The sequence below is a fragment of the Urocampus carinirostris genome, chromosome 1, assembly GCF_059441175.1.
Source record: "Urocampus carinirostris isolate Australia breed hairy pipefish chromosome 1, RoL_Ucar_1.0, whole genome shotgun sequence".
Taxonomy (NCBI): domain Eukaryota; kingdom Metazoa; phylum Chordata; class Actinopteri; order Syngnathiformes; family Syngnathidae; genus Urocampus; species Urocampus carinirostris.
Genome location: NC_142349.1, coordinates 9,603,277 through 9,628,715, shown reverse-complemented (window position 1 = coordinate 9,628,715; position 25,439 = coordinate 9,603,277). Strand labels below are relative to the sequence as shown.

The 25,439-nt window shown below is 40.6% G+C and overlaps 2 protein-coding genes and 1 long non-coding RNA gene across 10 annotated transcripts in view; 2 read left to right on the top strand and 1 right to left on the bottom strand.

The window, feature by feature from the left end:
• gucy2ca (guanylate cyclase 2Ca) overlaps window positions 1-10,156 on the bottom strand; it is a 33,080-nt gene extending 22,924 nt beyond the window's left edge. The window contains exons 1-4 of one of the 4 annotated variants that reach the window (XM_088325887.1): window positions 9,976-10,156; window positions 9,800-9,921; window positions 2,001-2,194; window positions 716-828 (exon numbers count right to left, since the gene is read on the bottom strand). In XM_088325887.1, the coding sequence (XP_088182013.1) occupies window positions 716-828; window positions 2,001-2,169 (282 nt within the window). In that variant the 5' untranslated portion in view covers window positions 2,170-2,194; window positions 9,800-9,921; window positions 9,976-10,156. Of the gene's footprint in view, window positions 1-715; window positions 829-2,000; window positions 5,299-9,799 lie in introns of those variants that run through there. The other 3 variants (XM_088325886.1, XM_088325903.1, XM_088325866.1) reach the window with 3 other exon arrangements.
• On the top strand, window positions 2-8,880 carry LOC148373471 (uncharacterized). The gene is made up of 3 exons (XR_015849081.1): window positions 2-204; window positions 2,052-2,184; window positions 8,789-8,880. It is a non-coding gene; the product is annotated as an uncharacterized LOC148373471 (long non-coding RNA).
• pmm1 (phosphomannomutase 1) overlaps window positions 9,815-25,439 on the top strand; it is a 29,496-nt gene continuing 13,871 nt past the window's right edge. For 2 of the 5 annotated variants that reach the window (XR_015849067.1, XM_088325938.1), the window contains exons 1-7: window positions 10,229-10,666; window positions 11,854-11,971; window positions 12,458-12,534; window positions 14,238-14,329; window positions 14,569-14,668; window positions 15,967-16,042; window positions 19,186-19,301. Coding sequence is in view for 3 of the 5 variants with exons in the window: in XM_088325938.1 (XP_088182064.1) it covers window positions 10,586-10,666; window positions 11,854-11,971; window positions 12,458-12,534; window positions 14,238-14,329; window positions 14,569-14,668; window positions 15,967-16,042; window positions 19,186-19,301 (660 nt within the window). In the remaining 2 variants the exon portion in view is untranslated. Of the gene's footprint in view, window positions 9,944-10,225; window positions 10,667-11,853; window positions 11,972-12,457; window positions 12,535-14,237; window positions 14,330-14,568; window positions 14,669-15,966; window positions 16,043-19,185; window positions 19,302-25,439 lie in introns of those variants that run through there. The other 3 variants (XR_015849068.1, XM_088325939.1, XM_088325940.1) reach the window with 3 other exon arrangements.

Genomic DNA, 25,439 nt, shown 5'->3' with positions numbered 1-25,439 from the left:
ACATATCATGTTACGTGGACTGAATCTCCAGTGCGCTTAGAACTTTGATCTTTATTGTTTAATATCTCGTGCATCCATTCAATATGGTTGGTGTAAAGTGTAAAGAAGAGCCGAGCCGTTTCTCCTAAAATGAAGGTGGAATAAGAAAGCTTGTTGCGGTTGAGAAAATGGTCGGAAAGCTTTTTTTCGGCCACTCTTACAAAAGTAAGTTAAACTCAACTTTGTTTATCTTTATAAAGCATATTATTCTCATCTCATCTCTCATCTCATTAGCTGCACCGCTTATCCTCAGTAGGGTTGCGGGGGTGCTGGAGCCCATCCCAGCAATCATCGGGCAGTGGGCAGGGGACACCCTGAACTGTTTGCCAGCCAATCGCAGGGCACACAGAGACAGACAATACACTCGCTTATTCACACCTAAGGACAATTTGAACCGGTCAATTAACCTGAAATGCATGTTTTTGTAATGTGGGAGGAAACCGGAGTACCCGGAGGAAACCCACACAGGCACGGCAAGAACATGCAAACTCCACACGGGGAGATTGCGGTAGCCTGACTTGAACTCTAAACCTCTGCACCGTGGGGTTGCGTGCTGAACACCCAGCCACCGTGCCGCCTTTCTTTTGTAAAAATAAAAAATAGAATATGAACATGACATTTCGCTCAAAATACTCATTAAATACAAACGAGGAGCCATCTTCTTTGGAACACTTACATGCAACATTTTGAGAATGGCCACGCCTTCACAAGTGCTGCTGCCACATCCCTGACGGTTGTACACGGTTGTGTTGAAGCCGTTGAAGTTGGCTGTAAGAACGAAGCTTAAATCTGGAACCAGGCAAGATAAAACTTGTTGTTATTATAAAGTATAACAGGAATAACATTGGCAAAATGTAGTCCAGTATAGATAAATCATTTTCCTTTGATATTTCTGTTAAATTACTCCAAAAAATGAGTGCAAACATAAATAAATGAAATATGTAAATATATGAACTGTTCTCTGAAGGGAGTAGTTCACAGTGTAGAAGGAGATCTTCAGTTTATTGGAAAATCCGTGCATGGAATAGTTTTCATTTCTTACAATAAGAATAGACTGGTGAGTTTGACATGAAAATTATTTTATTCTGGCCATTCTAAAAGTTGAATCACATCCACAAATATGGTTACAGCTTTTCGAAACAGCTAATCTTTTTAGTTGTGCTAATATAATTGCACACAATTTTTATAATCATCCATTAGCGTTCTAACACAATTAGCAAATGCAATGTAGTTTCAGAACACTGGAGTGTTGGTTGCTGGAAAAAGGCCTCTATACACCTATGGAAAGATTGCAATAAAAAACAGACATTAGCAGCTAAAATAGTCATTGACCACATTAACAACGTATGGGGTATATTTCTGATTAGTTTTATTTGATCGTCCTTGAAAAAACTGTGCTCTTCCTTTAAAAACTCGGAAATTTATAAGCGATCCCAAACTGTTGAACGGTAATGTAAATACAAAGCATAAGTTAATTGTCACTGTGATTTGAAAAACATGACACAAAATTGTGTCTTTTCTTTGTAGCCTGGTCATCCTGGAAAGCGGATTATCTCATGCGTAGTCCCTTCACTTTCCTTATGCTGAGGTTTTAGAGTTTTTCCTTGCCCTAGTGTAGGTTTTAGATCAGGGAATTGTGTAATAATAGTCTGTAGTTTGCAATTGTCTGTGGTCTGTGCAGCCCTTTGGGACTCCTTGTGATTAAGGACTATACAAATAAACATGACTTGACTTTATATTTTTTTGCATTAATGAAATGTCAACCTTTTTCATTATTTTATTTGTTTGTATTTTTTAATGTTACATTCGATACATCACATAAATGCAAAACATTATTTAAAAATCACACAAAAAAAATAGTTTTCTTCAAATTACAGCTTGATTTATTTTCTTTAAGATTAATTCTACGTCAAATCTATTTGTGAAAATGCATTGATTGGTGTGTTAAGTTGTCCTCTTACTGTTTCTAATGTTCTCCTTGGTGTCCGCATCAATGGCCCGTTCCACGGCAGCCTGAACGAAAGGCCGGCTCCATTCGTAGGTGTCGTCTTCCAGCACCACAACGTTCAAAGTGAATCGCCGTTTGGAGGACAGGCAGTCGTCCAGCATCTTGTTGCCCATCACTGCCATCACCAACACTCCAAGGTAAGGCAAACTGCTAAAGTCACTCATCTTTAAACACCTTTTGCGATATCTCGTCCACAGCTCTCTACATCTCAGAATTTTACGGTTTTAAGCGTTTCCTGAGAAAAGTTGTGGCCAGAGTAATCAGGATCCAGGTTTCAAATGAGAAAAAAATAACTTTTTCCTGTCCCTCTGACCCTGGCTGAGTTAGCAAAACGGAAGACTTCCACCCCGTCCGTTTTTTTCTCCAGTGGAAACACAAAAGCGATAATCCTGTGGCGTGGTGTGTACTGGCGCTATCAGTCCTTTGCTTGTTAATGAACAACTGTAAAGGTGACAGTCACAACACCAGCCAAGCCCAGGAGGCAGGACTGTGAGTACTCCCACCCGTCTCTTAATATCTCACGTTGATATGACAGAAAGATGGTACCGACGTGGGAATCCTCAGACATGTCCAAGAAAGACTGTCTTGTACCATTGCTGTATTAGATATCTAACTGTGAAGACATAAATGTAGTTATCTCAGTAAGTTCTGACAGGTTTTCTGCTCAGGGCTTGTGCTGTGAGAGGGACAAAGGTGGTGGCAGACTGTAAAGACAAGGTTGGTGCGGAGCTGGTAAACAGTGCAAGCTGTAAAAGTTGGGTGGTTTAAGCCCATAAAAAACTGAACTGGTCTCGAGCCGCCGTCACCACCGGAGGCCGTCACAAAACGTGGCTCAGGTTTGAGGGCCGTTTTTGGTCTCTTGTAACACCCGGGTAGCTCAAAGATGTGCAAGATGCCTAACAATATTCATGCTTATTTCGAAGCAAGAACTGAATGTCAGATCAAATTTGATTCGTATAACACTTTTCACACATTGAAACGCAACATTCAATAAAACCACGATATCCCAGACAGTCAGATACTAGGCATGGGCAATACGTGGAATTTTGGTATAGAGCCAAGTAAATAACATATAGTATCGATTAATAGAGACTTTTTGTTTGGAAATGTCATGAACATCGATAAATAGACCTCGTCCCTTACGTTAGCTTACTAGAACTATGATAAAAGCAGCAGAAAGACTTTAGGCACACAAAAAATTTGTTTTTTTTATTTAATACCTACGAGACAAATCCTATACAAGTTTATAAAACAGCTAAACTATTAAGTGATGAATAGTTTTTTTCTTGTTTGTCCCCACATCTCCCCTCAACATCCCACACTGTCACCGTTGTACAATGTTGACGAAACAGATTTTGAATATCATCTGTCGTGAGACCAGAACAGGCCAGGAAACCCCAGAGCATTCGTTACAGTTCTTTATTTAAGATAGCGTTCAGGGCTTGCGGGAGACGTGATGGCTGTCAGACGTCAGCAGCGGAGCCGAAAAGAAGGCTTCGGATCGGGTGGCCAATCGGAGGGCGAAAGACAGGCAGGTCGAGTTTACCGGGGCTGGAGAGAAGATTGTAGCGTGGGACGGAAGCAGGAGGCAAGCAGAAACAGGCAAACAGAGTTCTAGACGAAATGGGCAATCAGGAGATTCACACAGAGTTACAATCGTAATACTCTGACGAAGAGGTCTGGGCGCAGCGCGCTAAAGAACGAAGCGTCAACCAATCAGAAGGCGCCCACATGATTGCTCCAGGTGACTAGAGTTAGCAATCATGACATCACCTACAGAATATAGGAGCAGACTTGGACTTTTTTCAAAAACCTTGCTGAACTTTTAGTAGTTAATTGTTTATTTCTTTTTTTTTATTGCTTTAGTTGTTTTTTTCCTGAGGTTAGGCTGATTTCTGAAGTATGAGATGATGCTTTAAACAGAAAAACAAAGGCGACCAAATGAGGAATGTGCTGTATCCGAGATCAGGAGACTTCTTATGCCATTGGTAACCATGGTAACCATCTGTTTCATGGGGAAAGCACACCCAAGCAAAAAAAAAAATAGCCCGCAGAGAGATTGTGCCGCCAGGCTGTACTTGCTCAAGACACACAACAGGAAGTGGTGCCCCGACAACCCAGGTGTTTAAGGGATCCGTGAATTGAATCATTTAAAAAATGATATGCCCACTCTAGCCACCTCTGTTTTTACGACTTCCTTCAGCGAAGTGCGCCATTGACACAAAAACAACAACATTATCGCATCCTTCGGTTGAGTTCCATCCCAGTGAAAGCTTCTTTGCTTTGCAGCATCGTAACTAGACGTCCTTGCTCGTAAAGCTCTTGAGCAAACCCAAATGACGTCATAATATTTGTGTTGGCCGGGGCCGAAAAGCCGTTTAGAGCCATCGCTACTTCACATAAAAAGGTCTTCCACTCTAACATGTCCTGGCGTGAAGTCATTGAGAAGACAAGACATATCGAAGGGAACGCGGTTGTTGTACTGTCTCGTGTCACATGTGTTTCATAGTAACCGTCACTAATGAAAACATGTAACTGACATATTATGTGAACTCTTGAGCATTTTGGAACACAAAGTAAATGCGCGTAAAAGTCAAATCAATCATATAACGTCATATCGTCACGTCATATTGTCAAATATAAAAAAATTGTGAATATGCTTGATGGCTGTGTTTTGCTGCTGTTGGTGTCGGTGGATTTGTTCAGACCGAGGACAATCGACTTTGGCCTGGACGGATCTATTGACACTAACAAAGATGTTATATAAAGAAATTGTGAATATGTTTGATTTTCGAGAAGGCTTGTTCAAACCTCACTTTGTGTTTGCTGTTAAAAACGTAATATTGGAATATAATATTGTGAATGTGCTTAATTGCTGTTGAGATTGTCATGATTGTTTTCTGTTTTTAGTGTCAATAAATTTGTTCAAACCAAAAAAATATGAAAACAATAACATAGTTTGGTTTGTATCGTTTTCTGTGTTTTTTATCTTCCTTTTTTGTAGCCTTATTTTCTCTCGAAGGGACAGTGTATCATTTGGAGCAGGGGTCTCCAGCCTGGATATATATCCAATGGCTTGCAAAACTATTTGGCCCCCTTGAACTTTGTGACCTTTCGCCACATTTCAGAATTCAAACATAAAGATTTAAAACTGTAATTTCTTGTGAAGCATCAACATCAAGTGAGACACAGTCATGAAGTTGAAGACACTTTCTTGGATATTTTAAACTTTTTTAACAAATAAAAAACAAAAAAGTGGGTGTGCAAAATTATTCAGCCCCTTTACTTTCAGTGCAGCAAACCCCGTCCAGAAGTTTAATGAAGATCTCTGAATGATTCAATGTTGATCTAAAGACTAACGATGATAAATGGAATCCACCCATGTGTAATCAAGTCTCTGTATAAATACACCTGCACTGTGATAGTCTCAGAGGACGGTTTAAAGTGCAGAGAGCATCATGAAGAACGAGGAACACACCAGGCAGGTCCGGGATACTGTTGTGGAGAAGTTTAAAGCTTTGCTGCACTGAAAGTAAGGGGCTGAATAATTTTGCACACCCACTTTTTCGTTTTTTATTTGTTAAAAAAGTTTGAAAAATCCAATGAAGTGTGTTCCATTTCATGATTGTGTCCCACTTATTGATCATTCTTCACATATATATATATATATATATATATATATATATATCGTAAAATTCCGGACTATAAGCCGCTACTTTTTTCCCAAACTTTCAACCCTGCGGCTTATTCAGTGATGCAGCCAATTTATGTAATTTTTTTAACAGCCGCTAGCGGCACTCGAGTTCAAGGCACATGACGCAGCTTACAAGCTAAACGCAATCGAGCAGTCCGGTAAAGAAGGAAACAGAGCTATTGCACGTAAACCTTGCGAGCGTGTTGCTAGAGTGTCTTTGATTAAGGGAGCGTGGAACGTCGTCTATATGACAAAGTCTCTTCCCCATACTGGGGAAGACGACTTTGATGACGTCAGTTATAAGGAGGAAGATGAGGACGGTTTACCGTGGTGGTGGGGGGGGGGGGATTTTGTAGAGGTTTATTGTTCTATATTCTTTATCAATTATCCATTATCCGTTATCGGTCAAATCATAATACACTACAAAGCCAAGAGGCCGAGACACTTGCTTTCAGCCAAGAGGCTGAGTCAAGGTCCTAGCCACAGGGCCTGACCATGAAGTACACAGTCTTAAGTACTCAGGTCAACAACCACAGCCGTGGTTTCTGCAAGTATTACGTGTTATTTTTAACAGGCCGGGTCACTATGTTGCGAGCGTGTTGGTAGTAGCGTTTTGCTACCCTTCACAGGCACGGTTTGGGATGAAAGTTATAATATTATTATTAAAGCTTTGAAAACTCTCTTGGTGTACCGTCTTTCTTTGTAAATATGTGTAACCATGAATAATATGTATTTGCAACTGTATATGTTTGTAATGTATTTATTTGTATTTATTTTGGACACTTATTCTGATAAGTCTTGCACTGACCAATTAAAAAGTAGGGGTGTAACAGACGCGGGGGATGACGGGAAGTGAGGACCGGTAAATGTGAGTGTTTGTGGACACGGCAGACAATAGTGGTTATATATTTTTCCCACCCTTACCTTTGGAAATATACACTTTTTTTCCTTAGATTACTTTTAACGGGACCCGGACTCTGCAGTTCTGCGGTATCATTTTCCATTATCATGCCGGCTGTGGTTTTTGAACTGCTTACTTTATGTTCAGTTAAAATTGCGGGACTCAAAGTAGGGTTTGGGTTAATTTTATGATTATGTTACATGTTTTAATGTGGGCGCATGCGGCTTATAATCAGGTGCGGCTTGTGTAAGTACAAAAGCGGCTATCCTCTTAAAATGTGGTGGGTGCGGCTTATAATCAGGTGCGCTCTGTAGTCCGGAATTTAGTATATATATATATATATATATATATATATATATATATATATATATATATAAAGGCAGCACGGCGGCGCAGTGGTTAGCGCTTGTTGGCACAGTTCATGTCATGGGAACCTGTCGTGGGTTCAAATCCAGCTCCAGACTTTCTGTGCGGAGTTTGTATGTTCTCCCCGTGCTTGCGTGGGTTTCCTCCGGGCACTCCGGTTTCCTCCCACATTCCAAAGACATGCATTTCAGGTGAATTGGCCGGTCCAAATTGTCCCTAGGTGTGAATGAGCGAATGAGTTGTCTGTCCCTGTGTGCCCTGCGATTGGCTGGCAACCAGTTCAGGGTGTCCACTGCCCGATGATTGCTGGGATGGGCTCCAGCCCCCCGCGACCCTACTGAGGATAAGCGGTACGGCTAATGAGATGAGATATATATAAAAAAATTGGAGTTATGATTTTATATATATATATATATATATATATATATATATATATATATAATCATAACTCCAATTTTTTTTTTTCAATTTGTGTTGGTGGATATTTTTCTCTCATATTATTATATTTATTACTTTATTGCTAGCTGTTTTTCTCTATGCTTGCAACACATTGAAAATAATCAAGCTACATTTTTTACTTTTTGTGCCCACCTCCAACCATTTTTAATCATTATCATTTATACTAACCTTTGGTTGAGAAATTAGCGGTGGGTGGCCAAGATCTGTAGTGTGGACACAGTTTCTTTGGGTCTAGGATGTCACATGAAGATTCTCACCTCATTTTAACATAGCTCATTTGTAAACTAGAGGCAACAACATTTTTCCCGACATACCATGTTGGCATAATGGTTGCTTTGGTTTATTGCTCTTCTCTTATGCTTTAAAAGAAAGGTTGAAGCTAAAAGAAAGCAGATTGAGGTCAAATTGAAGTATGACGGCTTCAGACACTAATGATTAGTACCTTTATGACACCTCATAGAATTTGCTGTATCAATTGACAGCCCATTAGCAAATCAGGCAAATCATTAACTGACTGACCTCTGTGACACCAAATCATTGTTTCCCCAATAGGAATCCATAACAAAATTGTACGACTATGCAGTTTAAACTCATCACTGACGTCTGTATGTGAGAACAATGTCAATCAAGTGTTCTATTTTGAATCAAAATAGGTCACACGTATTATTATTGTATTGTGTTATCTCTTATTTTTAACGACACATTTACTTACTTGAGATTTATGATTGCTGATAAAAGCAAACAAGTGATTCATTTTTATCAGACACTTGCTCAATCTAAAGACTTACAATGTTAGTAGGGGGAAGAAATTGTTTGTATAGATAAAACTTCCGATTTGGTTGAAACACCAAATAATTTTCTCTCTTGTTAATCAAAGTAGAAGTTTAACTCCCTTGTGTCATTTTGACGGCTGTTCATGATATTGTGTGAGTTATAACTTGGTATATTCATATAGACTGTAAGGAGGTAAAATAATTCACAAATGTAAGAGTTTCCTTCTAAATCGCAAAACCAAGATCATTAGGTCAATTAAAGGCTGGTAAATATCCGTAACATATGAATTTATTGTGAAAAGTCTTTAACTTAAAGTTGGATGAGGAATTCAATTAAGTGATAGGTTGGCTATTCAGCATCTACGGAGCGGAGTCATTTAAGGTTTGTAGAAAACTTTTTAATTAAAAGGGTTTTGCTTCATGTTATCCTGAGAGCCTGACTTATAATTTAAACGCATTCGGGTTACTGCTGAGAGTTTGGCGTCAATGAAAACCCTCTACACACAATGTGCCTGTGCGTCTTTCTTAATGATGACATGTATTTACAGGAAACAAACTTGGGCTCAGTCTGATTACTCCCTCTTTCCCTAAAGCTTACCTGTTGGCACGTTCACCCAAGAGGGTAGCAAAGTTAAATAAGGTGAGTGAGAGAAACAAGCCCCTTTTCACTAAGTCAACTCAGGTGCATCCTAGCTTCTCCTAAGTGACATCCAATCTGTATTTTGAACCATCTGCAAGCATTTGGGAGAGAAAATGAACTAATGTATGTGCTTTTGTTGTGTTGTGGGACGTAAATTCATACAGAAATCACTGTGGGACAAGGAAATGCACAGAGGCACAGGAAAGCTGAGTGTGGATGCTGAGGGAGAATGAACAAGAGTGAAGTGCAGTACTCGTCTGGAAGCACTTATTTCTTTTGTATATTAAACATTTTTGTGTAATCTATTCAGCTAGTTCCAATGTTACCGTTTTGAAGTAAAAGGGGGAAAATAAAATGAATAGTTCTCAAATATGCTACATCACAACAAAGGCAGCTCGAAGTGATGATGTGACAAGCAGGAAGTAGTTCATTAATTCCTGGATAGGGGTCGTTCCTTTGTCCTAACCAAAGTAGAGAAAATGGGAAAGAGAAAAAAATACTACAAGTGGGTAGGTGAAAGAGGAAGTAAATGGATTGAGCCTTTATAAATTTGTACCAAATCAATAAATAAACTTGGATATCGTAAAATGCTACCTATGATGGAAAATAATTTGGAGAAAAGTAAGTTGTTTAAGCTTGTTTAACATGTTAGGTTTCCTGCCTATAAGTAAACAGATCGAGTTAGAGTAAACAGAGTGGGTGGCGCTTTTCTATTACAATGCTTCCCCCTGGTGGAAAACACCTTGAACCTGATGGACTATAGGAGAGGTCAAAGACAGCTAAGGTGCCTGCAGACCTGCGGCTATCCTGGCCACGATTTCTGGTTCTGACCCCTCTTCTGATATGACAGCTCCAAGATATTTAAATTTGATGACAGTTTCTAGCTCTCCTTCGTTGATAGTGATGTTTGTGGTGATACCTTGGGGATTGTTGGTCATTACTTTTGTTTTATCTGTGCTGATTTCCATTCCATCCTGGGTTGATGTTTGTCCAGGCGATTGACCAGATCTCCCAGTTCCTGTTCATCTCCTGCCAATCTGGCTATATCATCAGCAAAACAGAGGTTTGTGATGTTGTGTCCCCCCCTGACTGTACCTTTATGTTGGTCCAGAGCTTCGGACATGATCTTCTTCAGAAAGATGTTGAATACAGTTGGAGAGAGAATGCAGCCTGATTTATTCCTTCCATAAAATAATGTTTCCTGTATATTAATAAAGAAATATCTTACGATAGATAGATAGTTAGATAGATAGATTGCAATTTAAGGTCAGTTCAGTTGACAAGCAAGGAAAAAGGCCGCCCCTAAGTTCCGCCCATTTATCTACGTCACTCACTGGCCATCGGTGCTCTGATTGGCTGCTGGTGTTGCGCTTTACATTGCCAATGAGGAAACCTTCAGAGGACACAAATGTGCTTAGGAAGGTGTGATCGCGTTTCAATTAAATTCTACATGTCGGGGCCGTGGATGGACAGAAAAGAGGATAATATGCTGAAATGCTGGCTTATCATGAGCAAACCTGATCATTTTTAACCAGAGGATTCGTCTTTGTGCGGTGATTGATTGATTGATTGATTGATGCGCTCAGAACGACGGCAGATTCCTTCAGGAATCGACTCACTGATGTGAATGTTTGTGCACGTGTTCTCGAGCAAAAGTTGAAGAAAAGAAACTGGGGTTAATCAAGTAGACCACAAAAATCACTAAATGGAGATAGGCGTCATCTCTGCGGACAGAAACAGCTTGTGTCTGTTTGATGTGGATGGAACTCTGACGCTACCGAGAGAGGTGAGCTGCTTATGGATGCATCGCAAGTTTTGCTGCAAAATTGACTTTTTGGAGTGGAAATTCTCAGCGTGCACATGGTGTTGTAATGCATGTAGGCTTTTGTATTGAGCCAAGACGAACCTTACATAAGTAGCAATCTCAGTGCACACAGTGTTTGGCTCTGGGGCCAGATCCAGATTTTCTGTTCTCAAGCGGGCAGGATCGGTTAAATAATGGCAACTCTAAATTTTTAGCCTTGTGTTTCAGTATTTTGCTTTATCATTTACTCTATACTACTAACCTACCCTACATACGATAATCTCAGATGACAAGTGATCTTTTTCAAATGCAACATTTTTAAGTACCTGCTAACACTACCACTTAACTTCCCTAAAAACGCCTACCGATTTTGCAAGTTCAACAACAAAAATCTTGAAGCAATCAATATTTTTGTTTACAACTGCTTTATTTTGAAGGGGGACTAAGTCTATATGCATAAATAAAGCACTTCAACGATTACATTAGGTTTTTATATATCTATCATCTGGACCGCTTAACCTCTTTAGGGTTGTGGAGTGCATGAACCCATTCCAGCTATCTTTGGGCAGGGAACTGATTGCCAGCCAGTTGCAGGGCACACATGGACAGACAATGTGGGAGGAAACTGGAGTTCCAAACAGGCACAGGGAGAACATGCAAACTCCGTACAGAGGGCTTGTAGCTGGATTTGAACCCAGGACCTCAAAACTGTTCCGCGGACGTACTATTCACCCAGCTGCCGTGTCCCCTGCAATAGATTTTCGTTATGAAGCACATGCTTTTTTCATATTCTGGAGAAAGAATACATTGTTCACTTATAAATACACCACGCTAAAATCGACCGCTTTTTAATGTCAAAAGGTAGGCGTGTGTATGAATTTACTCACAAACATTGGCAGATGATTTTCATGTTTGACATTGAATGTGTTAACTGGTTTATTTTAACATTTGAGTGAATGCAGTTTTACACCTGAACCAACTCACAACGCCATACAAACTCAACACTGTCCTTTAGCCGCCGGAGAAAGCTTTTTTTTTAAACTCCGAAAAAATGTTTTCAAGTAGGGCTTGAAAGATTTTTGCAATCATATGCCACCTCTGTCAAAAATCTTTGTTCTGTTTTATTTCAATGTGAGTATTTGAAAAATGTATCTGCTATCGATTTTCAGAAAATAGACCCAAAACTGGACGAATTCTTCCAGGCACTGAGAAAGAAAGTTAAGACTGGCATTGTTGGAGGGTCCGACTACTCCAAGATCGCAGAACAGCTTGGGGAAGGAGATGACGGTCAGTTTATTAGTTGTCTTCCAGTTGGGGCAAAGAAGGTACCAAGATACAGTTCTTCATTCTTCTCAGACCTTTGGCAGAGTTTGTGACACAGACAAACTCAATCATGATAATAACTGTCATAACAATATTCATGGAATTTGATTAAATATACAAAGTAATACTAATACAGTACTTAGTACGTTTTGGTTTGAAGTCAAATTTAAGACCCAAACAAGCATCTGCTCAACTTTTTAGCTTCGACGTCATGCTATAAGTCGTGGTTTCAACATCTAAGTCTCAAGCCCATTAAAGCAAACAGAAACATTTGCATCATGGAAAGCCAAAATGGTTCATGCGAACAAAAGTCCAACTCAACAAGCCCAATCAGAGATTCAACTTTGAACAGAACATGTTATCATCTTCAATGTTTCCTTTTCACAATTCTCTACTGTGCAAACATGCATAAGCACATATAGCTCCAAAATTCTTCCTTCTTTCTTGCAGTCATACACAAGTTTGACTACGTATTTGCTGAGAATGGCGCAGTGCAGTACAAAGATGGCAAACTCCGGTCAAAACGCGTAAGTATGTAAGCCCTGGGAAGTATCAAGCTGTGTAAAATTTTTGTTACGAGAGGACAAATGCAGGGAAGTAAGCCAAATAATGCAGGGGTTCTTAAAAAAGTACAATAATTGCAAAAACACAAGAGGAACAAAATAAATGTGAACCTCAAGTTAAAGGTGGTGTCAATCTCTTCAAAAATATTCTACATGCTGATTCCATCTTCTTGCTGAAATCATCATTGCAGCCTCTGTCAGGGTGCTTGAATGGCACATGCATGTACGTGTCTCCCTTAAATGTGTTTGAATAAAGTCTTCTTTTTTTATATTTTTGGGGGTTTGGGTTGGCATTTGGACTGTGTTTCAAACAGTCCTTTTCTTACTTTCACCATTTTCAGCCTAGAATAAAAGAAAACTCTCCTCCCCACCCTTCCCTCAGTCTCCTTTCCTTCTTCCGAATACACTCCGTGGCCAGAACACCGATGATATAAGTAAGGTAAAAGCAGATAGGCACGGTAAAAAAATAAATATATAAAGGCTATTTAAACTCATTTGGGTAAAGTAACTCATACTTAATAGTGATAATATTTAATTAAAAAAAAAAAGGACACCTCAAACTACACACCCCATCCATCCATTATCTGCACCGCTTATCCTCAGTAGGGTCGCGGGGGTGCTGGAGCCCATCCCAGCTATCTTCGGGCAGGGGACACCCTGAACTGGTTCCCAGCCAGTCGCAGGGCACACAGGGACAGACAATTCGCTCACTCATTCACACCTTAGGGACAATTTGGACCGGGCAAATATCCTAACACCTTTACTAATCCAGATTTAATGAAACAAGCACTTCTTTTTTAGAAAACGATGAAAAGATTAAGACCTTAACATGTAACATGACACTTTTATTTTGACTGAAAACAAAATAGAGTACAAAGCAGTGGCAGGCTGTGCATTTCACACCTAGGCCTTTAATAGTGCTTTGTCTAATTCATTCCAACCCTCAATTATTGTATGGCTATGAAATATTTACTGCAGCTACAGCTGCTACACAGATAATAAAGCATCAATAATAACCTCATGAAATTGCAATATTAGTCAGGAATAAAGCTCTATTTTACTCGACAAAAATCCTTTTTATTTGTGCACAAAATCCATTCTTTCCTGAGGATTTCAATTCCTCTGTCGTGTATATGATCCGTGCGTTTCATTTCCATCAAGTTTTTTTCTATCACCATCAAAGCTCACGCTGGAAGTCAAGCCTGTCCTGTTGTATTTCTGGCATAAGTTTGTTTTTTGTTTTTTACTCGATTTAGTGCTGAAAAAGTTGACGGGAGCAATGTACATGGGGATTTTTTTCTTTTCCTTTACTGTGCCATTTCCTTACGCCTTCTAGAAGGCCCTGACTCAGCCATCTTGAAATCTGATTGGCTAAATCAAAGGTTTTATCAATACTGTTATGCCTCATGGCTGTCAGAGAGTACTGGGTGAAATGTGATTGGTTAAATGCTTATATATGAAAGCACGCATCTGGAAGAAGTGCAGCAAGGAGAAAGGCAATGAAATCAGGCTGACAGATAAGTGTTCATGGACAAAAATATAATAAACACCACATAATTCAGATATTTTTTTAAGCCAAAAGGCTTTGCACAACTGGTATAATATCATAATTTGTCTTAGCAACTGAAATGGTTGAGAAACATGATTCCTGTTTTTCATTTGGATAGGTAATCCAGAATCAAATTGGAGAGGAGCTGTTGCAGGACCTCATCAACTTCTGCCTGAGCTACATGGGGCTCATCAAACTGCCAAAGAAAAGGTCCGAACCATACGCGCACAACACACTCGCAGTATTTACCTTCTATTCTTTGTTATGCAGCAAAACCACATGTCTTTCTTTAATCACGGGATTCTGACATGTCAAAGCTACATTTTGATGCACGGCATTAAAATAAAAGTTCGTTCTTTAGTTGTTATACTTCATCCACAAGTGAAAAACACATTTTCTCTGTTTTGTATTTCTGCAGGATGTACTGAAGAATTGTTTTTCATTTGCAGAGGAACTTTTATTGAATTCAGAAACGGAATGCTCAACATTTCCCCCATCGGTCGGAGCTGCACTTGGGAAGAGCGAATTGAATTCTCGGAAATCGATAAGGTCAAATTAAATTTCATTTTAACCTTTCGTTTGTACTTAAAGAGACAGTGTGTATTATTTAAACACTGGACGTGGTTCTATTGTGTCGTCCAATTTGAAACCAGAGTTGAAAAGCTCAAGGAAGAATAGAAACTATGAAGAAGATTTTGCACAAAGCCGCAAAATAGCAGACAATAATAAGTCAGGCTCATGTTACAGAAAATAAATGCAAAATTTTCAACTACGAGTATTCTAAAAAAGCACATTCATATGACAGTTCATGTATTTTTGCTTTTTTTTTTTTAATTGTTTTTTACCACAAAGAGGCTCTGAATAACACACACTGTCACTTTAAGCAATCCATGTAAGGCAATCCTCACCAATATTCGAGAATTACTTCTTGGCAAATTTGTCGAAGAAAAAAAAAAGCCTAGCCTTTTTCAAGGTTTTTGGGTACCCGTAGCAGCAAAATAGCAGACAATAATAGGTGAGCCTCATGTTACGACAAAAAAATGCAAAATTCTCAACCCATGAGTATTCTAAAAAATGTACTATATACTGTATTATTATTTAAATCCAAATGTTTATGGGTATTTTTACCACAAGGAAGTTCTGAATGACACGCTATCACTCTAAGCAATCCCCTCCAAAATTCAATACGACTGTATTAAGATCGTATTCCATATCCCCCGAGTGGGAGGTGTCAAGAACATATTCACATTTTTGACTGTTTCTGGGAGATCGATACAAAGGAGGGGATTCCCAGCCCCCTCCCTCAACCCAACTGATGTGTTGCAACATCTCGTCTGGAGCCATTAGTTGACCAAACCCCCCAATTCCAACCCCTAATGCCGAGCGCCAAGCAGGGAGGCAATGGGTACCAATATTGTAAGTCGAAGTCTTGGGTATGGCCGAGGGTGAACCAGTAACCTCCCAGTCACGGGGCGGGCGCCCTACCCCCAGGCCACCGAGCTGGTACACTTTCCTGTATGAAAAGCTATTATTGACTGGTCCCTTGTGACTTGCATTTAGCAAATGAAATGCATAGAGTTAAAAAGTAAGTTACAAAAAATTCTGGTCTGTAAATCATGAAACATGTACTATTAAGTTTTAACATTGTTGCGCTTTCAGGAGAGTTGATGCGGTTGCACATTGATGGCTCACCCAAGTAGACCGAAGAGATTTCTCCTCTGGGATTTGTGTTGAAGTTCACATAAATATTCTTCATCAAGAGTTTTGAAGCTGACATGTTTTTTTCCTGTAATTGAAATGCTAATCAAAGCTGAATAATTTTAGCGCAGTCATTTTTGTTTTCACAGAGAGAAAAAATAAAGGAGAAATTTGTTGCTGCCCTCAGGGAGGAATTTGCTGGAAAGGGATTAAAGTTCACAAATGGTGAGTGTCTTAGGAAATGAATGAATGTTTTTCCTTTGTGGCAATGATTTACAATGTACCATAGGAAGGAAATTTCTATTGTTTGATCCCATCATTGATCATATCGTTTTACTATTTTTGTGAGGGCCGTGTGAAATTGTTCTTGTGTATATCAGCTTGTGATGCACAAATTAAGCCAGAATGCATATTCACTCCTCCATGCAACTCGCCACTAAAAGGGCTAGTTAGCATAGCCTTTTGGCAGGATGTGCAGACCCTTTTACTTCAAAATAAAAGACGTGTGTGCACAACTGTTTTGCATTTCTCTATTATTGACACAAAATCTTCCCCAAAATCTCATATGGCAAACTTAAAATGTTTATAAACCCCGCAACTTGCAAATTATTCATTGAAAAGTCGTGTGTGTCATGAATAAAACAAGTCAGTGAATTATTAACAATAGTTGTCCTGAATTGAAGTTTAGACCGTCTAAAGCAGAGATCACCACACTTTAGGAAGCAGAGAGGTACTTTTTTCACTAATTGGCGCGAAGGGCTACCATTTTGATATACATTTCTAAAATTTATGTTATCACTATGTGGTCACTATATCTTAATTAGTAGAAGTTAAAGGAGCTTTACAGAATTTTGCTTTTTTTTTTTTTTTTTAATTCGCTTCGGATATCTCCTGGCTTTTATGTCCTATTTGCAGCCCCACTCGGCGTGTTCATGATGCGCGCGCAAGTACGTGGATTTCTTAGACTTGCTATACTTAACGATTCTTTTGGGTTTTGGGTTGACATTTGGACTCCACTTGAAGCAGGCCATTTTTTTACTTATACCGTTTTCATACTACACTAAAAATAAAGATAAAAACAAAACCCGCAGGGACAATATGGCGTCACTCTCCAGCACTTTCCCCACCCCCATTCCTTCTACCGAATGTGTTCTGCTCCGAACTGCTTTAGTAAGATAGTAAGTAATCATAAGTTAAATTTGGAGGGGCGTGGTGGGGAATAAAGCATAAGGGCTCTTTAAACTCAGTTGGCATTGTTAACACATACTTAATATAAGTTTCAACTTTCTTAGGGACACTTCAAAGAATGTGCGCCATACTTAAAGTCAATTACTAAAACATGTCAGTATGAAATCTAAATGACTAGAAAATCGCAATGACCTGTCACTGGCGAGTTATTTTCAAAACTTTTCTACGGGGTACTCAGGTGTGCCTAGGGGGCTACCTGGTGTCTGCAGGCACCATTTTGTAGACCCCTGATCTGAAGGGTAATAACAATGTCTTTATTGTGGTGTTTGCAGCTGCACTTTCTTAGTTTTATATTTAATTTGACCATTGTGCAAATATTATTTTATGTTTTTGTCGGGCTGACATTAGAAAGCGTGAGTTTGAAGTTGTGAGGAGTTAAATAAGGAAACCAAGCCTCTGATTGGCTGGTTGATTGTCCTACACCTTGAGCCTTTGCCACTGTAATGTTATAAGAAGAGAAGACCCGGGAAAGGGAACAAGCTTTATTTTGGTAGGAAGAGAAATATGTGAGAGATGCAAGGCTTTTCATTGGTCAAATGAGGACTTTCAGAATGTGTTTTGCAATTACTAGATTCGTTGGACTGGTTGTTAAGAATAAAGAGAGAAAAATACTTGACATATTTGTGGACACGGTAAACAAGTAATCAGTACCATGCGAACAAAGGTTCAAAGGTTTGTCCACTGATGGAAATGGCCACCATCAGTCAAAAACCTTGCTAAGTAAAAAGCATTTGTTCTGCAATGCTGAACAACACAGCCGAGTAAGTGCACCGTGTTTACAGGAACAAGCGTCAGGGGGGCATATGGCGGCGTGCAAATGGGGTCCTTATGCCACATTGGTCCTGAGAAAAAAACTGGATTATTCGATTTGTCTCTTTGCTTTAGAACGGCCATGTCAAACATACGCTCACAGGCCAGGCCTGGCCGAATGGATGATTTAATCCGACACACCATCAATTTGTCAGAAAGGAAGTGAGTCCCTAGGTCATTTCTATCAAAATTAATGACTTTTAAAATGAATCCAAACCAAATGCTTCCTCTGCCCATTAGAGTACAGTAAAGGTTATGCTCTCAGCTTTAGTAAGCCCAGCCTAGTAGTTTGATCTTTTATAGTCTAAATGTATTGCCTAATCACTGCTAAAACTTTTATTTGTTTATTCATTTCAAACCAGTACAACAAAAAATATATTTTGTCTTAGCTCCCACTTAAGTATATACAATGTGGTGAGTTGGTTCAGGTGTTAAACTGCATTCACTCCAATGTTAATGCATTCAATGCCAAACATGAAAATCTTTTTTTTTTTAATTATTTGTGATCAAATGTGTTGTGCTTGGAACATATGCCTTGCCATCCATGATTAGAATTTGTAGTTATTGTAGTCTCTCCAGCGTCCCTGGGGGCCTCCTGCCATTGGGACATGCCCGGAACACCACCACAACTGGCTCCTCTCAATGCGGCGGTAAAGTGGCTCTACATAGAGTCACTCTCGGATACCTGAGCTTTTCACCTTATCTCTAAGAGAGCTTAGCCACCCCGCGGAGGAAACTCATTTCAGCCACTTGTATCCAGGATCGTGTTCTTTCGGTCATAACCCACAGTTCATGACCATAGGTGAGGGTAGGAACGTAGATCGAGAGCTTTGCCTTTGGCTCAGCTCCCTCTTCACCACGACTGACCGGTACAGGGTCCGCATGACGGCAGACGCTGCACAGACCCGTCTGTCGATCTTTGCTACCGTAGTTTAAGAAAAACCCCATGCTATAAAGCTACCACAGAAAAATCACGCCAGGCTTAAAAGCTGTCACAAAAAAGTATTTTGAAGTCGAAGGGACTAAATTGAAAGAAAATCATAAGTACTCGCTGCTTTCAAAGGCACAAACTACTATCAGCGTTGCGTGTGCGCAGGACGTCTCTAGGAGTAGGAAGGAATTCCAGGGCAGCCACCCGCCTGAGAACAGAAAGTGCATCTGGCCCAAGAGCCGAACTTATTTTCTTGGGACATCCCTGCTTTGGATTATTTGCTTACTCCCGGATGCTGTCTTTGGCTGCATCTGAAAAGGGTAGAATTTTCATATTTGGACTCATGAGAGTATCCTATGGACTTGGTATTTGCTCTTAGGCGGCATGATCAGCTTCGACGTGTTTCCTGAAGGCTGGGATAAGAGGTTGTGTCTGGATCTGCTGGAGAGCGAAGGCCTGAATGCCATTTACTTCTTTGGCAATGAGACATCAGAGGTACTTTTTTTAAACTTCTTTCATTTGTATCTTCATAACCTTGTTTTGAATTGCGTTGGGTGCAGACACAGGGTTTTTCTCTGTCATTCATAAGTCAAGTCAAGTCATTTTTATTTGTATAGCCCTAAATCATGAAGAGTCTCAAAGGGCTTCACAGATTATTACACTATATTACACAGACTATTTTTCAGCCGACGAGAAGAGTAGGTTATTCATATGCTATGGAGTAGAAGTGAGTTTTAAGTTTAAGACTGACAAGGTGCTGTAAAATTGAAATGTGTCATTGCATGTATACGGTAATCCCATGTTTTTCACAGGAGTTACGTTCCAAAAAAGCTTGCGGTATTCAAAACATTCGTTTATTAGATAGCTGTAACATATATATAAATATATATATTATAGATCTACAATAAAAACACAATACAGAATTGCAGTTGAATAAATGGTCTTTATTGTCACGGCTTTTCCTTTCTTTGCATAAGAGCGATGTGGGAGTGGCAGTCTAGCTGCACGCTAGCATCAGGTTTTCGTGATGATTAAAATACACGAGTCACAAATGTAGCAGTTTCCCACGAGTTTTAGCTACAGGTCATTTATTTTCATGGGTAATGTAACTCCAGGAAAGACTGGCATGGGTGTGTGGGGCTCAGAACCCCACCCACAGTACTCGCAAGAGGGCACCAACCATTGCTACGAAACGAAACAATGAGTAATACCCCCAGAGTCTCCCGAGAGGGGGGGAGGAGAGACTCAAGAGGACAGATTCACTGGTAACGGCTATGGCAAGGACAATGACAACGAGACAGCTTACCCAAACCACACTGACTGGGGACGTGTTTGAGGCAAAGTGCCACTGCGGGAAAATCTGTAAAAACGCAAAGGGACTTAAGATACTTCAATCCAAGCCCATCTGTGAGAAAGGGGTAAATCAGATGCAGCGCATAGTGGAGACACTCAGTGAGACACAGGAGGATTCCAGTCAGGAAGCACCCCACAGTACAGAAGACCTCTCTGCATCTGTGATACCCCTTGACCACAGGGTCGCCCCTCACACTACCCCAGGCGCCCAACCCCCTAAAGAGAGAGTGAAGTGGCCTCCAGCAAACAACAACTTTGCATGGAACCAACTTGACCAGGACCTTGATAGAGTCCTAGAGGCCACTTTGGCAGGATCAGCAGAAAGGAAAATCAACAGCATGGCTTCTTGTGCTTACTCCATGGCCAAGGAGCGTTTCAGTACAGAAGAGAAGAAAGGCAGAAGGGAAAAACAGATCAAGAAGTTGAGAAGGGAAATCAAGGCTCTCAACTTGCAGTACAAACATGCCAGTCCCAGAGAGAAGGAGGGCATAAAAGACTTGACCACTGGACTTCGAGGACAATTGTGCAGACTAAGAAGGGCAGAGAGGTCTCGGAGACTGAGAAAGGAAAAGGAGGTCAAACGTGATCAGTTCACTAAGAACCCGTACAAGTTCACCCAAACCTTGTTGGGGGAAGCAAGATCTGGGAGACTGACCAGCCCTAAAGAAACGGTAGAAAGTTTCCTTAAAGAAAGTCACAGCGACACCTTTTGAAGCCAAGCCTTGGACATCCACCCAAGGATTGGAAGCAGAAAAACCGCAAGAGAAGCTCAACACTAAGGATCCATCATGAAGAGAGTTCCAGGACCTTGTGAAAAAAGCCCGGTCATCATCTGCCCCAGGACCCAGCGGTATACCTTACAAAGTGTACAAGAGATGTCCATTACTTCTACGGAGGCTGTGGAAGCTACTGCGGAGAATTTGGATAAAGGGCGTAATCCCAACATCCTGGAAGAGAGCGGATGGGTGCTTTGTGCCCAAAAAAAAAGGACTCATCTGACATAAGCCAATTCCGAACCATTTCTCTACTAAGTGTTGAATGTAAGATATTTTTCTCAGTCCTGGCACAGAGGCTGACAACGTACATGGTCAAGAACAAATATATCAACACATCAATCCAGAAAGGTGGCATCCCAGGGTCCTCTGGATGTCTGGAGCACACAAGCATCATCAGCCAGTTGATCCGCGAGGCCAAAGAAAGTAAAGGACACTTAACAGTCGTCCGGCTAGAGTTGGCCAATGCATATGGGTCAATTCCCCATGATCTCATCAACACTGCGATGGAGCATTACCATATACCACAGCACATAAGGGGAATGATCACCTCCTACTTCAGTGGATTCAAGTTTCGGTTCCAAACCACCCAGTTTACCACCCAGTGGCAAGACTTGGAGAAGGGGATCGTCACTGGGTGCACCATCTCCCCCATCCTGTTTGTTATGGGCATGAATCTACTCATCACTGCCACGGTGAAGGAGACCAGAGGGCCAATGACGATGTCTGACATATGTCAACCTCCGTTGAGATGCTTTATGGACGACATCACTATTACAACAGTGACCCATGTGCAAGCAAGATGGATCCTCAAGGCACTGGACGAGGTAGCAACCTGGGCTCGGATGAAATACAAGTCTAGAAAGTCAAGAAGCATGGTGATCAGGAGCGGGAAGGTCACAAGCAGGTTCCAACTTCGAATCCAAGTAGAAAACATACCATCAATCAAAGATAACCCAATAAAATGCCTCGAAAAGTGGTACGATTCATCTCTGGGCGAGAGGGGCAGTGTTCTCAGGACAGTGGAGCAGGCTAATGAGTGGCTGCAAAGGATTGAGCGATCAAACAGCACCAGCATGGGAGATGAAGGTAGACCTGGGAAGGAAATTACACTTTCCCCAGGTAGTCCAAACTTCCCTGAGGCCAGACATCGTGATTTGGTCAGAAGAGGCTAAAAAAATCATCCTGATTGAGCTAACTATAACTATGGGAAGAAGGATGTAGCGAAGCCCATGAAAGGAAAAACACCAAATATCAAGAGTTGGTCCAACAGTGCAGGGACAAGGAATGGCATACCTGGCTATTCCCAGTGGAGGTCGGGTGCAGGGGCTTCCCAGCAGAGTCTGTATGGGACACATTAACAGCCCTGGGAGTAAGTGGAAGGAAGAGAAAGGCAGCTGCCAAAAGGGTGGGGGAAGCCGCAGAGAGAGCCTCTTGTTGGCTCTGGCGTAGGAGAGAGGAGTTTAGCTGGGGACCAGGAGAAGATGGGCAGTGACTGGCCATTACTGCCGGCCCACCAACTCGAGGGCGTTGTGGTTAAGGGTCGAAACGCCCAGTGACTGTTGGACACCACCTGACGACATCTTCTCCTGGTTGAAGGCTACAGTCACTGTTTGAGTGACTGCAGAAGTTGCACTGATTAGAAGTGTATGTAATAGATATAGATCTACAATAAAAACACAATACAGAATTGCAGTTGAATGAATGGTCTTTATTGTCACGGCTTTTCCTTCCTTTGCAAAAGAGCGATGTGGGAGTGGCCGTCTAGCTGCACGCTAGCATCAGGTTTTCGTGATGATTAAAATACACGAGTCACAAATGTAGCAGTTTCCCCCGAGTTTTAGCTACAGGTAATTTATTTTCGTGGGTGATGTAACTGCCGTCGGTGAGATACAGGCCCGACAGGGGCGGCTTTAGAGAATTGTTTCGTAGCCTAGCCGTAGCAGTACTTGCAACTTGTCAACTTAAAATTTTAACTTACTGTGGTTTTTCAGTATTACGCATTCTTTAATAGCATACCTACATGTTCGAACCACAATTAAATCCTCGCTATTGCTTTCTCTCTCAACGCAGCCTCAGTCTCTGCCCAGTTCTGTTAACAATACACGAAGCATGATGTGATTTTTTTCACTCTTCCGACTTTCCTCAGATTTAGATTAATTGATGAACACTTTTCACTGTAATGAGCCAGTAATACTTCCCATTTTGACTTGTGCGCCCGCCTCGCTGTTTGACTGACAGCATACACCAGCCTATTACAGTCGTGCACACGGACAGTTACAACCACCCAACACATGGGAAACAACCTTGTGATCGTATTTGCTGTATGCTATCATCCATTCATATGCTCACTCATACCTAGTGACCATTTAACCTGTCACGCTGGTTTCAGAATTTGGAAGGAAACTGGAGTGACCGGGGAAAATCCACAGGGAACATGCAAACACAAAAAGGCTGGTAGTTTGTTTTAGACATATGACCTCAGAATTGTGCTGTGGACGTGCTAACCACTCAACCACCGTGGCTGCCTGAAGGCAACTCAATTTAAAATCCGTAAAGTATCAAAACTGTGAAAAGAGAATCGCGATACAGTGAAGGATTACTGTAGTCATCAATGTATGATTTCTTCAATAATAAACATTTTATTATTTAAGTCAGTTTATTCAATCATTGAGTGTAATTATTTACATATTTGCAGTTATTTGGGTCTCGAAATATCCATTAATTCAGTTGTTATTCAGTGTTTGCATTGTTGCAAGGGGTGCTTTTAGTTTGCAGTTGGGAGAAGGCCTTCAGTTTTTACTTGCCACACCCAGACACAAGACTGGTGTGAAGTAGGGATTTTTTCACCACATGTAAAATTTGTTTTTTCTCATAGCCCAGCCTCCAAGTATAAAAGTGATTGTCATCCATTTTGACTGTTCACTTCATAGAACCTTGCTCTGTACCACATTTGTGCCCGGAATATTCTGTAATAAACCCCTCAATGGAACTGCTGAACTTCAGCGCTCGTTTTTCCCATCTCAAACACACAGAGGGAGAAAAGTCATATCTCTTCACAGGCCACCAAGATTTTGTTGTCATCTACCAGGCTTATTATGACTAGTAATGGCAAACTCTATACTCTTTTGTATTGACTAACACGTCGCAAACAATCACTGAATTTGATTTTGTGCATGTCATATGTGTGCACCAAAGACATTCCACTGTTGACAAACTTTTTTGCCTGGGTGCAAAATGATACCGGTCTGTCCTGTCCTTTAAGTGCAATATTGTTGGTTGGTGGTATCTTTTTACCACGATGGTTGTAGGGGCACCATTTACTGTGGCGTATCCTGGGCAAGTACAGCCTAGGAAGTGCAATAACTGGATTCAAAAACTGAGAACTAATTCAGGAGGAAATTTAAATTCTTATTTTTTTCTTTATGCAAGACAATTATTCTCATTTAAAGTAATATTTAGTTACGTATATTTTTTGTTAAAACTTATCCAAATGATCTGCCAACAGAGCACAACATTTTATTTCTTTTTTTTTTGCAGTGGGACTATGAGGCTTAAGATTTCTGGAGGAAAAACTAGGACCACACAAGCAGACACCCATTAGCCATCTAATTAGGTACAACGGCTAAATCTATAAAGAAATGAATACTTCTAGCAATTGAATGAGCTTCAAACACAAAACCTTGGGTTTTTTTTGGGTTCAGACCTACAAAGCAATATGAGCCATTAGTTTTGAAGGAGGAAGTGCTGTACAAATTTGTGCTTCAGGTATGTCTCTTTGGGGTGTGGTTGTTTTTCATACCAAGTAGTAGTTCACTTCAAACCGTCTGGTGGCAAAACAGTCTCTACTTCTCTTTGAATGAAGCGGTTGGCAGGAGCTTTTCAAGCACAGATGTGAGCTGATCTCTCAAAATTCCTTCGTCTGAAAATCTCTTGTCACTGTACAACAGGGGTCTCCAACCAACAGGCTGCAGACCCTTATGGGTCGAGGGTCATTTGGGCCACTCGGAAAGAAAAATAAGTCTATTTTTTTACTTCCTAATGGTTTACTGTTACAGCAATGTTCAGACACAACAGTTTGAAGCAGTGTGTTTGAACTAATATCAGTTTAGTTTGCCTGTTGGGCAACTGTCACTTAGGAAACGAGGATCCCCGGCTTCAGAAGATATGGCGAGGGGTGAATCAAACCAAACTTCTACGCTTATAGCCAATCAGCGTGGAAAATGGTCAACTGCAGCCCACCTTATCATTTTTGCTAGTAGAATAGACAAGATCAGAATTGCCTTTATCGTCATAATACAATAGTACAACAAACTTGGAGGGCTTCTCCTTTAGTGCAAAGTTAGATGAATTAAAAATATTTCAAAAATATAAAAAAAAAAAAAAAACATATGTTAATGATACAAAATAAATATGTGCATATTCAGTGGCAGTTGTTCAGTGTATTGTGCTCAATAACGCTGTAAATCGATTATCACGTCGCCCTCAAAGTTCAGAGGTCCCAAGT